At 41.1% G+C, this 16,823-nt stretch overlaps 1 protein-coding gene across 1 annotated transcript in view; it reads left to right on the forward strand.

The window, feature by feature from the left end:
• The window catches only part of itga8 (integrin, alpha 8), a 249,612-nt gene that overhangs the window by 48,196 nt on the left and 184,593 nt on the right, over nucleotides 1–16,823 (forward strand). The window contains exons 8-11 of the mRNA XM_073054528.1: nucleotides 4,053–4,097; nucleotides 4,249–4,292; nucleotides 6,433–6,489; nucleotides 11,794–11,846. Coding sequence (XP_072910629.1) covers nucleotides 4,053–4,097; nucleotides 4,249–4,292; nucleotides 6,433–6,489; nucleotides 11,794–11,846 — 199 coding nt within the window. The remainder of the gene's footprint in view (nucleotides 1–4,052; nucleotides 4,098–4,248; nucleotides 4,293–6,432; nucleotides 6,490–11,793; nucleotides 11,847–16,823) is intronic.

Consider the following 16,823-nt stretch of genomic DNA (forward strand, 5'->3'; position numbering starts at 1 on the left):
TGAATCTTTAGGTGGTTGAAGAGATGCTGCAGGTTAATTTAGGCAGTTGATATCATGGTGTGAATGCATTATTATGTGGCTACATGTGAGACTGTCCACTTTGGAAATAAGATGAAAACAGATCAGCAAAGAGGAAGATGTAACAGGACTTGCCAGCACTTATGCATCTATTGTTGAAGATAAGGTGCAGCGGGCATTTGGAAAAGACCTCAAAACAAGAGGTTTCAAATGTAGGAGCAGGAAAGTTATATTTCAATTGTATAGGACCTTACTGGGATGACATCTTGAGTACTGTGTGCGGTGCAGTTTTAGGCCCCTTATCTGAGAAAGGATTTTCTTGCTAAAGAGAATGCTCAGTGAAGGTTGTGGGATGGCATGTCAGAATCAGACTTACTATCACTGACGTACGTCATGAAATTTGTTCTTGTGCCAGCAGTACAATGCATTACATAAAAATGATAAATTGCAATAAGAAAATAAATAATGCAAAAGAGGACTGTTGAGATAGTTTTCGTAGGTTTCATGAACTGTTCAGAAATGGTAGCGGGGAAGAAACTGTTCCTAAAATGATGACCATGTGTCTTCAGGCTCCTGATCCTCCTACCTGATGGTGGGTGTGAGAAGGGGGCATATCCCGATGGTAAGGGTCCTTAATGATGTCTTCCTGATGCACTAGGTTTTGAAGTTGTCCTCCATGTGGGGAAACTTGTGCCTCATACAGTCCTCTGCAGCCTTCTTTGGTGCTGTGTATTGGAGCCTCCACATCAGGAGGTGATGCAACCAGTCAGAATGCTCTCCACTAGGAATTTGTAAGTCTTAGGAGCAAAGGGAAATCTCCTCAAACTCCCACTGACTTCTAGCCTCTGGCATGCGTTCTTCATGATTGCATCAATATATTGGGCCCAGGACAGATCACCTGTGAAGTCAACACCCGGGACTTGAAGCTGCTCACACTTTCCATTGCCGACCCCTCAGTGAGGATTGGTATGTCTTCTCCTATCTGAAGTCCACAATCAATTCCTCGGTCTTTGTGTGCATGTTTGTTGCTGTGACACCATTCAACCTGCCGTTCTACCTCACCACCATTTCCTCATCGCCATCTGAGATTCTACCAACAGCAGTGGTGTAATTTACAGAAGGCATTTGAGCTGTGTCTGGTCACACAGCCATGAGCATAGACAATCAATCTGTGTTGATTGTCAGTGAGGAGATGCTATTATTTATCCACGTTGACTTTGGTCTCTTGACGAGGAAGTAAAGGATCCAGAGGTAGGTACAGAAGCCCAGTTTTTGAAGCTTATTGATTAATATTAAAGGGTTGATGGTGTTAAATGCTGATCAGTATTCAATAAACTGGAGCTTGACATAGTTATTGCTGTTGTCCATATGGTCCAAGGTTGAGGGGACAGCCAGTGAAATTGCATCCACGGTAGACTTATTGTGGTAGGCAAGTTGTAGCAGCTTTGTTTAGTCAGGAGTTAATTCTAACTACAACCAACCTTTCAAAGCACTTTATCACATTAGATGTGAATGCAACTGGGTGATAGTCATTAAGGCAGCTCACCCTGCTCTTCTTCTTGGGCACCAGTATGATTAAAGCCCTTTTGAAACAGGTGGGGACCTCTGACTGCAGCAGTGAGAAGTTGAGATGTCCCTGGACATTCTAGCCAGTTGGTTGATTAGGAACATGAAGCCAGATTTCACTAAATGAGCTTATTTAACTCATAAAATGAATTTTGAATGAGAGCGGCCAATAAAATTCTAACAGTACCGAATCTTAGAATTGTACAACACAGCAATGGGTTCACAGCCCCACGTTCTCCATGCTAAATATGATGCATATCGATGCTATTCCCATTTACCTGCATTATATTTCCCATATACCATTTGCCTGCATCAAGCCCGTATCCCTCTACACCTTTCCTACCCAAGTACCCATCCAAATGCCTCTTAAACATTGTAGTTGTACTTGCCACTACAAGCTCCTCTGGCAGCTCATTCCAGATACTTATCATCCTCTGTTTGGAAAAACTTTCCCCTCAGGTCTCCTTTAACTTACTTTCCTTTCATCTTAAACCTGTGCCCTCTAGTTCTAGATTCTCTGCCATGTGAAAAATATTCTATTTGTCCTCTCTATGCTCCTCATAACTTTATCGATGTCTTTTAAGTCATCCCTCAGTCTCATACATTCCAGTAAGAGTAAATGCAGTCTACCTATTCTTCTCTTGCAGCTGAAACCCACTATTCCAGGCAATATTCTGGTGAATGTCTTTGGCATTCGTTTTATTGCTGCCTCATATTTCTTTTGTGGCAAACTGAACTATACACAATATTCTAAGCAACACACACAAAATGCTGGAGGAACTCGGCAGGCCAGGCAGCATCTATGGAAAAGAGTACAGTCGACGTTTTGGGCCAAAACCCTTCTGCAGGACTGGAGGAAAAAAAGATGAGGAGTAGATTTAAAAGGTGGGGGGAGGGGAGAGAGAGAAATACCAGGTGATAGGTGAAACCGGGAGGGGAAGTGATGAAGTAAATAGCTGGGAATTTGATTGGTGAAAGTGATACAGGGCTGGAGAAGGGGGAGCCTGATAGGAGAGGACAGAAGGCCATGGAAGAAAGCAAAGGGGGAAGGAGCACCAGAGGGAGGCGATGGGCAGGCAAAGAAGAGAAGGAAAAGGGGATGGGGAATGGTGAAGGAGAAGGTGGAGGGTACGGGTATTACTGGAAATTCGAGAGCAATGTTCATGCCGTCAGGTAGGAGGCTACCCAGATGGAATATAAGGTGATGTTCCTCCAACCTGAGTGTGGCCTCATCACAACAGTAGAAGAGGCCAATGGATTAACATGTCGGAATGGGAATGGGAAGTGGAATTAAAATGGCTGGCCACTGGGAGATCCCACTTCTTTTGGTGGATGGAACGTAGGTTCTCGGTGAAGTAGTCTCCCAATCTATGACGGGTCTAACCGTTATGTAGGAGGCCACACTGGGAATACCGGACACAGTATATGACCCCAAGAGACACACAGGTGAAGTGTCACCTCACCTGGGAGGACTGTTTGAGGCCCTGAATGGTGGAGAGGGAGGAGGTGTAGGGGCAGGTGTAGCACTTGTTCCACTTGCAAGGATAAGTGCCAGGAGGGAGCTCAGTGGAGAGGGACGAATACCAAGATTCTAAATAATGTTTAACTCAGTTTTTCTTTAACAACTGCAACATTACATCGCCACTCGTAAACTTAAGACTAGACCAATTAAATGCAGCAAAGACATTGTAGCGTCTTGAGGTTGGGAATGACGATCAGGATATATGGAGTAAAGATAAGCGTAAGCCATTTAAGACTTGGATAACACGAGGCTTCTACTCTTTGAGAGTTGTGAGCTTGTAGAATTTACTACCAAAGAAGACAGATGGAGCCAGATCATTAAATGTATTTGAGGAGTTAGATATCATTGACAGGGCTAGAATAGGGGCTTGCATTTGGATTATCAACCATGGTTATGTTCAATGGTAGAGCAAGTCTGAATGGTAGGATGGCCTACTCCTGTTCCTAGTTTCTATGGAAAATCAGTTCTTATTTGCAATTCCCAATAAATTTGGGCTATAAATGTGTGGGCTTTTTCATGTATAATTGCCTCGGCTGAAGTACATTGCCAGCCTCCAGCAGAGGCTTTTGGGAATGTCACAAAGCAACATGCATCCAATTCAAACATGCCGACTCTATGCCTGGAGGGGCACAGGTGTGAGGAGGGAATGACTGCCTTACACTTTGAGGGTGGCACTTCGAGAGGTCCCAGTCTATATGTGCTGGTGTGTTTGTGCTTTGTACAAGCATGAAGTTTTGTGGACAGCCCATCGGATGGTAATTTAATGCAATCATCCCAAACCTACATTCATTCTGCCAAGGTTAGGAATGTAGGGAGCTGGTGGCTGTGATCCCAGCACAACTGCCAGGACGACACCCCATTCAACAGCTTTTCCATATGAAATGTGTGCTTTGATGCTGTAATTACTGCAATTTGACCATATGAGGGTAATTTATCTTCTTAACAGGATACTCAGTTGCCGTGGGGGAATTCACAGGAGACTCTGAACAAGGTAAGTAGTCTAATTGATCACCGAAGGCATGTACTGATTCATTATGCCTTTATTAGCCATTTCCTCTTCCTTAAAATACAAACATACCTCTAACTAACCTAATAAAATCATGTTTGCCAATTCAAATTTCCTGGCTTTCTCTTTTGACTAGAATTTGTTGCTGGAATTCCAAGAGGTGCTCAGGCAGTCGGATATGTATGTATTATTCTTTTGCTTAGCTTTTCCCCCCTTACATAATAAAATTGTTTCATTTTTTAAAATCTCACTCCTGTGCCAAAGGAAGGGATTTTATACACAAAGTACACTGCAGATGCTGTGGTCAAATCAATACGTACAAACAAACTGGATGAACTAACCTGGGCCCGAAACATTGACTGCTCCTTTCAACGGATGCTGCCCGACCTGCTGAGTTCATCCAGCTTGTTTGTAAGGGATTTTATGCTTCGCTTTTATTGATGAGTTGTGTTGAATTAAATCTTAACATTCTTGGGGAAAACAATTCAGAATGGAGGCTTTTATCAGCTTTGGATATAAGATTGAAAGGAAGAATGTTATTGGAATGGGAAATACTGCTGTACAGGGGCAGCCAGTTGTACATGAAAAACAGGTGTCTGACAGGCAGATATGACAAATACTTAGGAAGGCAAATAGAACATTGGTCTTTATTACAAGAGACAAAGTATAAAAGTGAGGAATTAAAGCAGAAAGTGTTGGAAATGCTCAGCAGGTCAGGCAGCATCTGTGGAAATGGAAACTTTCTTGTTCAAGACACTCTATCAGATCTGGGGAAATAGAAAATTAGGTACATTTTCAGTAGTAGAGAAATCGGGTGTTGGAGGGGAATATCTCTGATAGAATGAGATTCAATGCGTAAATGCAGCGATTTTAATCAGATTATTTTTCTTTACCTGTGTAATTCATTGCAAATTTTTATTGGGAACTATACTAATATTCAAAGAAAAACTGGGCCAAAATTATGACAACAGAATTAGCCAATTCTGATATGGATGAAAAGAAAGATTGAGTTACTCAAAGTGGGGAAGTCTTGGTCTGTCTATATAGAATATAGGTGAGACCATATCTAGAGTACTGTAGATAATTCTAGAAGAATATACTTGTATCAGAGTCACTATGTTGATTACTGAAATGAACGAGATGTCTTAGATGAATTGAGCAGGTTGAACTGCTACTTACAGAAGATCAGCAGAATGAGAGGTGACGTGCGGAGCAGACTCGATGGGCCGGATGGCCTACTTCTGTTCCTAAATCTTGTGGTCTTATGGACTGAAAACATGAGGGAGCATGACAAGGCAAATGCTGAGGGAAGGTTCTCCTGGTGAGGGAATCCAGGGCTCAAGAACAGAGCAAGGGTCACAAGCTGAAGACAGATGAGGACCAATTTCTTCTCTCAGTGGTATGTGAATCTTTGGAGCTCACAAATCAAGAAGGTATGGAAGCTGTCATTGAATTAAAGGATGAGATAGTTATGTTTTTGGGCTATACAAGAATCAACCATTAAGGGATCAGGCTGAAGTATGGAGTGAATTCAAGACCAGATCAGCCATGCTCTCATTGAGGGACAATGAATCCACCTCCTGCTCATTTTAACCCTTACCAATTCAAACAACATATCAGGCTATTCTGGGCAAAATCAATGTGTCTCAGTGTTTGCTCTGTGCCATATTTGCGCTTTTTATTTGACTGTGGTCAGATAAAGTACTCTTCCAGATTTCTGTGCAGCTGGTCTATGCTCCAACCTTCCTGGGGTTTGTCCCCTTATTCCAGTCCACATTTGTAGTTGATTCAGTATGGAGACTCGGTTATTTCAGTGCCTCCTCACAAATGGCGAGCTTCAGGGGAACATCCGGGTGCTGCCCGGAGCTTAGTGACGTTATTCAGATGAGGCTTCAATCTGCATTTAGATCTCCTGATGTTGGCTTCAGCCTCTCGACTGGTTGCTATGGCAATTGTGCAAGTTGAAAATCCATATAAACCTTACTGTTTCTAATTGTGTATCTTGGCCCTTTCTGTGGTTCTACCAAACTACACACTTAACATGCAAAGATGAGAGACAACACCAGTCACGAATCCTGTCTGTTGCATTGTATTGCCCACTTCTGAGCATGTAATTTTAGAGTATGCAGTGTCAATCCCCAGCTGTCTGTTTCTCTCCCTGAACCAATGCACCTAGTGCAGCTAACCCTAATAGGGTCCTGAGCAGTATGCAATACTGTGAGCCTCTGAGACTGTCTCCAGGAAGAATATAATCAGATGTTATTAGTGCTCATATTTTTATTTTCCTTGCTGGATGACCACTACACATTTCTTTTTGTAGGTTGCCATTATAAATGCAACGGATATGACTTTCATTCAGAATTTTACCGGTGAAAAGGTAAATACTAATTTTCTATTTATTTTAATGAAGCCTTGAGACTTTATCCTTCCAGAGAACTTAGAAAGAATGAATTTTATTGTAAAATAATACTGATTCAATTACTTTAGAAATCAAGTAGATAATGTCCAAAGCAATAAAAATAATGAGTGATTGCCAAGTTGAGGTAACAAAATGCAGGGAGCGTCCCAACTGGATGCATCACCGACTGGTAAGGAGGGCCCACTACGCCAAAGCTGCAGAAAATTGTAAACTCAGTCCGCCCCATCATGGGACTCCCCAACATTGAGGACATTTTCAAAGCATGATGCCTCAAAAAGCTGGCATCCATCATCAAGGACTCCGCATCACCCAGGACATGCCCTCTTCTCATTGCTACCATCAGGGAGTCTGAAGGGATACACATTTCAGGAACAGCTTCTTCCCCTCCGCTAGCAGGTTTCTGAATGGACAGTGAACCCATGAACACAACCTGTATTTTTCCGCTCTTGTTTTGCACCTCTTACTTAATTTTTTGATATATTTCTTATTGTAATTTAGAGGTTTTATATACTGCTGCAGCAAAATAACACATTCCATGATATATGCCGGTGATGTTAAACCTGATTCTGATTCTGAGCAGTTTACACTGGAAGCACAAAATAATCAATGGAACCAGAAATAAAACTGAAATGTTTGCATGTTACGTTGTAGGCACTGAAGCCAGAAAGGAGATTTTCTCTGTTAGTGGGTCCCATGATTTATCTTAATGCCACCAAGAGATCATAGGTCCAGAGCACCTTGCCGTATGATGAGCTCATGACACTCTTTTATCATGATTCGGTCCGTTTAAGAATGTTAAAACCTGATCTGTGCAGATCATACAGATGGAGTGTCACATAGTGATGTTAAAATGATTTCTCCATGGCAACGGAGTATGTATGTTGTGAAGTGTTCTGGGTAAGATGCCCCTAAGCTTACTCAAGGCTAACACTCTATAGCTGTGGATACAAAACTTTCAGAAGTGTGCTGGGGGAGAAAAATTAAAAATGAAAATGATATGCTGCTTTCATTGTACTGTACTCTTTGTTGCACTGAAAACTGATTACAAAGTCACGTCAGTAGCCTTTGATCCAATTTCTGCTACTCAGTAATTATTCAATACCACACATGCAACATCATGTGCATAAAATACGTTGAGGAAATGGCATTGGTATTCGGGTGAATCGCAACAGGATGTGCTTAGTTTAATTCTCTGGTGTGTGGAATTTCCACAGCAGGAATTTAAAAATTTGCCCAAAATCACTTTAATGCACTATTTACTCACAAAATACAAGCTCAGATAGTTTGTTTCAAACACAGTTTTTAGCTTGAAGGTTGTCTCTCATATTGAGATAACCAAGGATTACTCTGGATTTTTTTTTTTGAGATTTCGGCTTCTCTGGCAAGGTTAGCATTTATCACAATGACCATAATCTAAAAATGAATATTGACAGTATTTTGTGCTCCTTAGTGCATGAACCTAGCTTTTCTTTGTTCTGCTATAGTTTCCTTCTTTCAGTTTATTTTCAGTTTTGAAAACTATTTGCTTTCAGAGTGAGAGAGCAGAATATTATTAGCGTGTTACAATATGTGCCACATCAAAAGCCATGAGGTGGCATACTGTGCATTTGTTATCTTTGCTTCATCACTTGGTATTTTTCAAGTTGCCTTTCATGCATCTATAACATGTTCACTTCTTGAAGAAACCGGATGCTGGAAATGTTTCCAGTCATAATTGTACAGCGCGAAACCGGCCCTTCAGCCTGACCTGTCTGTGCCAACTGAGATGCCATCAATGGTAATCCCATTTTCCTGCGTTTAGCCCATATCCTGTTACTCATTTCCAACTCATCTACCTATCCGATTTTTTTTAAGCACTGTAATGGTACCTACCTTTACCACTTCACTGGCTTGTTCCATACACCCAACACATTCTGAATGAAAAGCTTGCCCCATAGATCTCCTTAAAATACAGTATTCCCTCTCTCACTGTAAACCTTTGTCTTTTAGCTTTAGACTTGTCTCCCCTTGGAAAAGGACTATGACTATTTGCTCTATCTATACCCCCTCATAATTGTATGAACCTCTAAAACATCACCCCTCAGCTTCCTGTACTCCAGTGAGAACAATCCCAGACTCTCCAAGTTCTCTTTGCAAATGAAGCCCTTCATTCCATTCAAAATCCTGGTGAATTTCTTCTGCACTTTGCTAGCACTACCACGTCCTTTTAGACCATAAGACATAGGAGTAGAATTAGGCCATTTGGCCAATTGAGTCTGTTCTGCCATTCCATCATGGCAAATTTATTATCCCTCTCATCTCCAATCTCCTGCCTTCTCCCCATAACCTTTGACACACCGACTAATCAAGAACCTATTAATCTCTGCTTTTAATATATTCAGTGACTTCATGTCCACAGCTGTCCATAGCAGTGAATTCCCAGATTCACCATCCTCTGGCTAAAGAAATTTCTCCTCATCTCTGTTCTAATTCCCTCTGTTCTGAGGCTGTGCCCTCTGGTCCTAGACTGACCCACTATAGTAAATATCCTCTCCACATCCACTCTATATAGGCCTTTCAATATTCAATGCATTTCAATGAGATTCTCCCTTCATTCTTCTAAATTCCAGTGAGTACAGGACCAGAGGCATCAAACACTCCTCATACATTAACCCTTTAATTCCCGGAATCATTCTCCTGAACTCTCTCCAATGCCAGCACATCTTTCCCTCGATAAGGAAACCAAAACTTCTCACAATATTCCAAGTGTGGTCTGACTGATGTCTTATAAACTCTCAGCATTACATCCTTGCTCTTATAACCTAGTACTTTCAAAATGAATGTTAACATTGCATTAGTCTTCTTTATCTTCATCTCAATCTCCAAGTTAATCTTGAGGCAATCCGGCACAAGGACACCCAGGTCCTTTTGCAATTCTGATTTTTGAATTTTCTTCACATTTAGAAAATAGTCTATGGCTTTATTCCTTCTGGCAAAGTACATGACCACAAACTTCCCTACACTATTAACTGTCTCAAAGTTGCCCTCTTCCTCAAGACTATCTGCTCCGTCCCACCAATCTTCATATTATCTCCAAGCTTGACTACAAAGACGTCAACTCTGTCATCCAAATCATTGACATATGATGTGAAAGGAAGCAGCTCCAATACTGACCTCTGCAGAACACGACTAGTCAAAGGCCTTCAGAATATCCAAGTAAGTTACATCCACTGACTCTCCTTTACCTATCCTGCCTGTTTATTTCCTCAATGAGTTCCAACAGATCTGACAGACAAGATTTCCCCTTAAGGAAACAATGTTGACTGGCTACTTTATCATTTGCCTCTAATGCCCTGAAACCACATCCTTAATAATGGACTCCAACATCTTCCCAACCACTGAAGTCAGGATAACTGGTCCATATAATTTCCTTTCTTCTGCCTCCCTTGCCTCTTGAAGAGTGGAGTAAAATTGGCAATTTTCCAGTCCTCCAGAACCATTCCAGAATCCAGTGATTCTTGAAACATCATTACTAGTGCCTTCACAATCTCTTCAGCTACCTCTTTCAGAACCCTGGGGTGTAGTCCATCTTGTCCGGATGACTTATCTATGTACCTTCAGACCTTACACTTTCCCAAGCACCTTCTCCTTATTAATAACAATTACACTCACTTCTGCCCCCTGACACTCGTGAATTTCTGGTGTACTGTTGTCGTCTTCCACAGTGAAGACTGATGCAAAATACTTATTAAGTTTGTCTGCCATTTCTTTGACCCCAGTACTACCTAACCAGCATCACTTTCCAGTGGTCTTCCATCCACTCATCCACTGTTCTGCCGTCATCCTTAATAGTGTCCCCTTCCATTCAGCTTCGGCCAGCTTCTCTCTTGTGCCTTTGTATTTCCCTTTACTCCACTGTAATACTGATATATCTGACTTCATCTTCTCCCTCTCAAACTGCAAAGTGAATTCTTTCATATTATGATTATTACCTCCTAAGGGCTCTTTTACCTTAAGCTTCTTAACCAAATCTGTTTTATAACATGATGACCAAAACTGCAAACAATATTCCTAACCATCATCTTCTACAACTGCAACATGATGTCCCAACTCATGTATTCAATCCCCTGCCTATGAAGACAAGGATTTTAAATACGCTGATACAGGATTTTGACCCAAAACATCAACAGTTCATTTCCTGTCACAGATGCTGCTTGATCCACTGAGTTCTTGCAACAGATTGTTTGGTGCTTTAGATCCTAGCACTTGCAATCTTTTGTTGACCTACTTTATTATCTTATCCACCTCAATTGCCATATTTAGGAGTATGAACTTGAACCCTGAAGTCCCACTGTCCCTGCAATTACTGTGCATGTCCAGCCATAATTTGGTCACTTAAAAAGTATTTTGTCACCTGTGTCTTGGATTAAGTTCCATCTGCCCTGCTCAATCCAACTTTCTACCTGATCTGTGTCCCTCTGTATCCTTGGGTTACAATGGATGTAACTCCATCGATCTTGATGCAAGACACCATGACCTATAGTTTCCTGCCTGTCTCTACCACTCGACTTGAATATAGGAACAAAACCAACTGCTCTTGAGGCTCCTGGTACCTCAGTAATGGCTAACTTTGATGCTAAAATTTACCTACACACTAGCTCAGTGTGATTTCAGCATGAACACTTAACCCCAATATAGACTGAAGAGCTGAGCTCCACAGGTAAGGGTGATTGCCTTGAAATTTGGGATGCAGTTCTTCCAAAATGGCTTAGAGGAGTACACTGGTAAACGTGAAACCATGGGCATTGGGAGGAAGCTCTTCACTAGGTGGATTCTCACCGAACAGAAAACCATGGGACCTTGTAATAGGAGTTCCTTAGGCCAATACTTGCTGAATCTCCAACATTATTATTCTGAGGGTTATGATTGGCCTGCACCTGAATTGGACCAGCACACACAAAGTGGGGCTGCACGAACAGGTTAGGAGCTGGGTCTCATGTTTCTCAGTTCCAGACCTTCTGCCACCTGTAAAGCACAAGTCAGGGATATGACAGAATAATCTCTGCTTGGTTCAAGTGAGTGCAACTGCAGCAACTTGAGAGTGTCTTCACCTTCTGGAATGCAAACATCAGCTTCTCAAGGGCAATTAACAATTAGCAATAAATATTCTTATTGTTCGTGAATAAAATATCTACTTGTTTGGTACCTGAATTGTCATCTTATTAAAAAAAAGTAGCATCTTTGATGCAATCAGCCCACTTATTTAATGTTATTAATCCACAGATGGCTTCTTACTTTGGATATACCGTGGCTGTCTCTGATATAAACAGCGATGGGTGAGTCTTACATAATGTTCTAAGTATAGCAAATATGAACATAGAATTCTCAAAGTTGAAGAGGGCTAATTTGGCCCATTAAACCTGTTCAAACTCTCTGAAGGAGTTACAAAAAAAGTGCTCGGATATGTGCATCAGGTTGGGCAGTTTCTGCATAAACAGAAAGAGATCCATAAAACTGATGAGTGTTTCCTGCATTTTCTTCATTTGTTTCAGACTTCCCGAATATATAGATTTTTAACTTTTGTTCCCTAAGGTAGTATTCATTAGTCGTATTCATGAAGTCTAAATTTCATTTTACCAGTATACTGGAAATCAAACGGTGCCATCAGTCTGTTGTTGTAAGTTTCGAGAAAGTTGAAATTTATGAAAATAGATGTCTGTTAATTGAATTCAGGCTAGACAAAGTTTGTTGTCCTGCTGTTTTGAAAAGTGGGAAATTGTTTCTTGAGAATGCGAGCAGCTCTTGTAAAAGATAGATTGTGGGAAGTGGAATCGTCATATAGGAAACTTCCTTTCCCCTGCTGCTTACCTTGCCCGCATGATTTCCCAGCACAAATACAGAGAAGAAACCATAACCTGTATCAATTTGGAGTGCCTTCCTGATTGAAATACACAGCCTGAGAGGCTAGTGAAGGCAGGTACTCTTGCAACATTTAAGAAACATCTGTATGAGCACTAGAGTCACCTGGGCACAGTAGGCTATGCACCAATTGCTGATCAATGCTCTGAATATTGATTGGTATTTGATAGTCGACATAGACAGAGTGGGTTGAAGGGTCTGCAACTTCTCTGTAACTATAACGAGATTACAGGTATTCTGGCAGCCCTTGCTTAACTGAAGCTATAGTCACTTTCTCACACAAGAAAATTAATACAATTTGACACATTCCTGGGTAGATGGGAGCTTGCTTGGAAATTTGACTTCTGATTCTCGAGTCATAATACTCAACTAAACGATCTCAGTAGTAGTACAAAACATAAAATTAACTTGATTTACCAGAAGACAGGAAACAATGCTGATCCCAGGAGAACCTAAATAATAGTTCCATGTTCTGTTTTAACACCATTATCATTAGACTTCCCACCTCTACATTGTTTGGACCTGGTGTGTGTTTCTCATTCACATTTTCCTGTGCTCCTGATAAGATTTGCTAAGTCTGTACTTCTGCTCACCTAATGCCCCAGTAATTGGCCCGAACCAATTTTCCTTCAAAGTTCACTCCCCTGCCAGCAATAGTTCTTCCTATTTTAAGACCATAAGACATAGGAGTAGAATTAGGCCATTCGATCATGGCTGATCATTTTTTCACTTCCTCAGCCTCACCCCCTGGCCTTCTGCCCATAACATTTGATGCTGTGGCCAATCAAGAACCTATCAGTCTCTGCCTTAAATATGTTCAATGACCTGGCCTCCACAGATGACCATGGTAACAAATTCCACAAATTCACCAGGCTCTGGCTAAAGAAAATTCTCTGCATCTCAGTTTTAAATGGATGCCCCTCTATCCTGAGGCTGTGCCCTCTTGTCCTAGACTCCCCCACCATGGAAAACATCCTTTCCACGTGTACTCTGTCCATGTCTTTCAACATTTGAAAGGTTTCAATTAGATCCCCCCTCATTCTTCTAAATTCCAGTAAGTACAGGCCCAGAGCCATCAAATGTTCCTCGTATGATAACCCTGTCATTCCTGAAATCATCCTTGTGAACCTCCTCTGGACCCTCTTCAATGCCAGCACATCCTTTCTAAGATGAGGGGCCCAAAACTGGCAGCCAACCAGAAAAGGATCCTTTTATTCCCACTGACTGCCTATGCAACCAATGCTCTAACCATGCTAGTAACTTTTTTGTAATACCATGGGCTCTTAACTTTGTAAGCAGCCTCATGTGTGGCACCTTGTCAAAGGCCTTCTGAAAATCCAGAATATACAACATCCACTGCATCTCCATTAACTATCCTACTTGTATTCGCCTCAAAGAATTCCAACAGTCTCGTCAGACAAGATTTTCCTTTAAGGAAACCATGCTGACTTTGTCCTATCTTGTCCTGTTTCACCAGGTACTCCATAACCTCATCCTTAACAATTGATCCAACCTCTTCCCAAACACTGAGGTTAGGCTAACTGGTCTATAATTTCCTTTCTGCTGCCTTCCTCCTTTCTTAAAGAGTGGAATGACATATGCAATTTTTCAGTCCTGCAGAACCATGCCAGAGTCCAATGATCCTTGAAGGTTCATTACTAATGCCTCCACAGTCTCTACCTTTTTCAGAACCTGAGGGTGCAGCTCTTCTGGTCCGGGTGACTGATGTACCTTTAGGTCTTTCAGCTTTTTGAGCACCTTCTCCCTTGCAGTAGAAACTGCACTCACTTCTCTTCCCTCGCCCCCTTCAACACATGTCACATAGAACTATAGAACCATAGAACATTACAGCACAGAAACAGGCCTTTTGGCCCTTCTTGGCTGTGCCAAACCATTTTTCTGCCTAGTCCCACTGACCTGCACCTGGCCCATATCCCTCCATACACCTCTCATCCATGTACCTGTCCAAGTTTTTCTTAAATGTTAAAAGTGAGCCCGCATTTACCACTTCATCTGGCAGCTCATTCTACACTCCCACTACTCTCTGTGTGAAGAAGCTCCCCTTAATGTTCCCTTTAAACTTTCCCTTTTCACCCTTAACCCATCTCCTCTGTTTTTTTTCTCCCCTAGCCTCAGTGGAAAAAGCCTGCTTGCATTCACTCTATCTATACCCATCATAATTTTATACACCTCAATCAAATCACCCCTCATTCTTCTACGCTCCAGGGAATAAAGTGCTAACCTTTCTCTGTAACTCAGTTCCTCAAGTCCCGGCAACATCCTTGTAAACCTTCTGCACACTCTTTCAACCTTATTAATATCCTTCCTGTAATTAGGTGACCAAAACTGCACACAATACTCCAAATTTGACCTCACCAATGCCTTATACAACCTCACATTGCTAGTGAAAGGTTATTTATTTTTGATTCTTTCTTCAGAACTAAGCTTTCATTTCAGATCTTCCACAAGACCTGTAAAAGAGCACATAACATCCTTTCTCTTGATCTATCTTCCATTCCAAATATTTATTCAGTGATTCATTAGCTTCCACTTTGAATGTTGCTTCTGTTAAGTATTGAGCCCTTGTGTTGAGATATTTTAAATGAACTTCTTTTGAGTGATCCTTTTGTCCTTCCATTGAAACCTTGTTATTGATTGATTCCCATTCCCCTTTTTTATTGATTTAACAGCCAGCATAATCATTTTAAAGGAATATATAACATCTTTTCCTAACTGAAAAATCAGGTTGTGATCTCTTTGGTGTCTCTGACTTGTTCACACTGCAAAGTTGCCCTGACAGATCATGCTGCCAAGACCAGTTTTGCAAGGTAAAGGGCTGTTAGTTGTCAAATGCTTCTTCCTTTCTGGTGCCTTAACAAAACATTCTAAATCATCCTGTTTCTGTGTGTGTGTGAACTCAGAGTGCATGTCACATATCCAGCTGGATAATAAACAGGAGTGTCGGAAGTCTCAATAATTTCAATAAAAGAGAATATGTCAAGAATTCTATAACGATAGCATTTCCCAGAACTCCCCTTTTACTTTGTGAAATGCAGAAATGGGTTTATTAGATAAACATCAGATTAGATTATTATATAGACCAATCGAGGAAGTTTCACAGTTAGAACCAAGATTTCCCCCGTGGTGGACCCTTGAGACATTTCACTTTTATAATGGAAGAAATTGTTTTTAATCCCCAAGTAATAATAAATTGTGCTTTTCCTCATTGTTTGGAAAAGGGATACAGCTGTTGATGCAGATGTTTTCTATAAAGTTTGAGGATAAAAATAGATCTAGAATTTTGTGATAATTGTTATGGTTCTACATACATTGTAAAATGTTCTAAAGGAAAATATACAGTTAATTTTTTTGTATCATACTGTTTGTATGTCACAGCCAGCATATATAAATATTTCATCACCTATATTTCTAATGTATCTAATTTATTTTAATTAGGGGTGAATTTATGTGCCCTATCATCTCCATATTATATCATTTTGCCCTTGCACTCACCCCTAATAATGCTTGCCCCTAACAATGCCCTTCTTTTCTGATTTTGCTGCCTTTGGGGATTCGCCTATGAAAAGGCCAGCCTCTGAACAATCCTGTTTTCCTTTTCTACACTTCTCACCATCTGACCATCATTCACCTGCTCCCTGGCAATGGAAACAGGTTAATCCAACATGACAAGCAGTGGATGAACTGAAAATCAGCTGGCAGAAACAGGGTGGGTGAAATGTCCTCCAGAGTATTCAATTATTTGGATGCCACAGAACTAAATCCAACTCAATGCTAAAATGGCAAGGACTATTATCTTCAGCTCTATCATCTTGTTTTGTCTCCCTCCTGAGTTTTTTTTTACACTAAATCAGATTGCGTGAAACTTGAGTGTTCTGTTGAATGAGCATTAAGAGCCTCATAAAGTCCATTGCAAAGAGCACTAATGTTCAGGTCTTTGACTTTACAGGGTACTGTTGCTTCAAACCCATTGATTAAATTTTAATATCCTTACGAACTTGGAGTAACTATTCTCAGTGTTTCCTCCTGATTGTCCTGTCTTCAAATTTGCAGCTTACGCAAAACTCAGTTCCTCCAATCAGACGTTGAACAAAATTTGGATTATTTTTTCATGTCAGCTTTCACTGCCCCACCATACTCCCTTTCTCCTAAAATCATTCTTCTCATCTATAAATTCTGGGGGTAAATACATCCTTCCTACTCCTCAGGCTTTTTCATCCTTCAGTTATGTCATAAAAACCAGAAATCTGCAGATGCTGGAAATCCAAAGCAACACACAAAATGCTAGGAGAACTCAGCAGGTCAGGCAGTAGCCATGGAATTGAATAAACAGTTGACATTTTGGGCTGAGGCCCTTTTTCAGGACTGGAAAGGAA

Source organism: Hemitrygon akajei, chromosome 8 (assembly GCF_048418815.1).
Source record: "Hemitrygon akajei chromosome 8, sHemAka1.3, whole genome shotgun sequence".
Taxonomy (NCBI): domain Eukaryota; kingdom Metazoa; phylum Chordata; class Chondrichthyes; order Myliobatiformes; family Dasyatidae; genus Hemitrygon; species Hemitrygon akajei.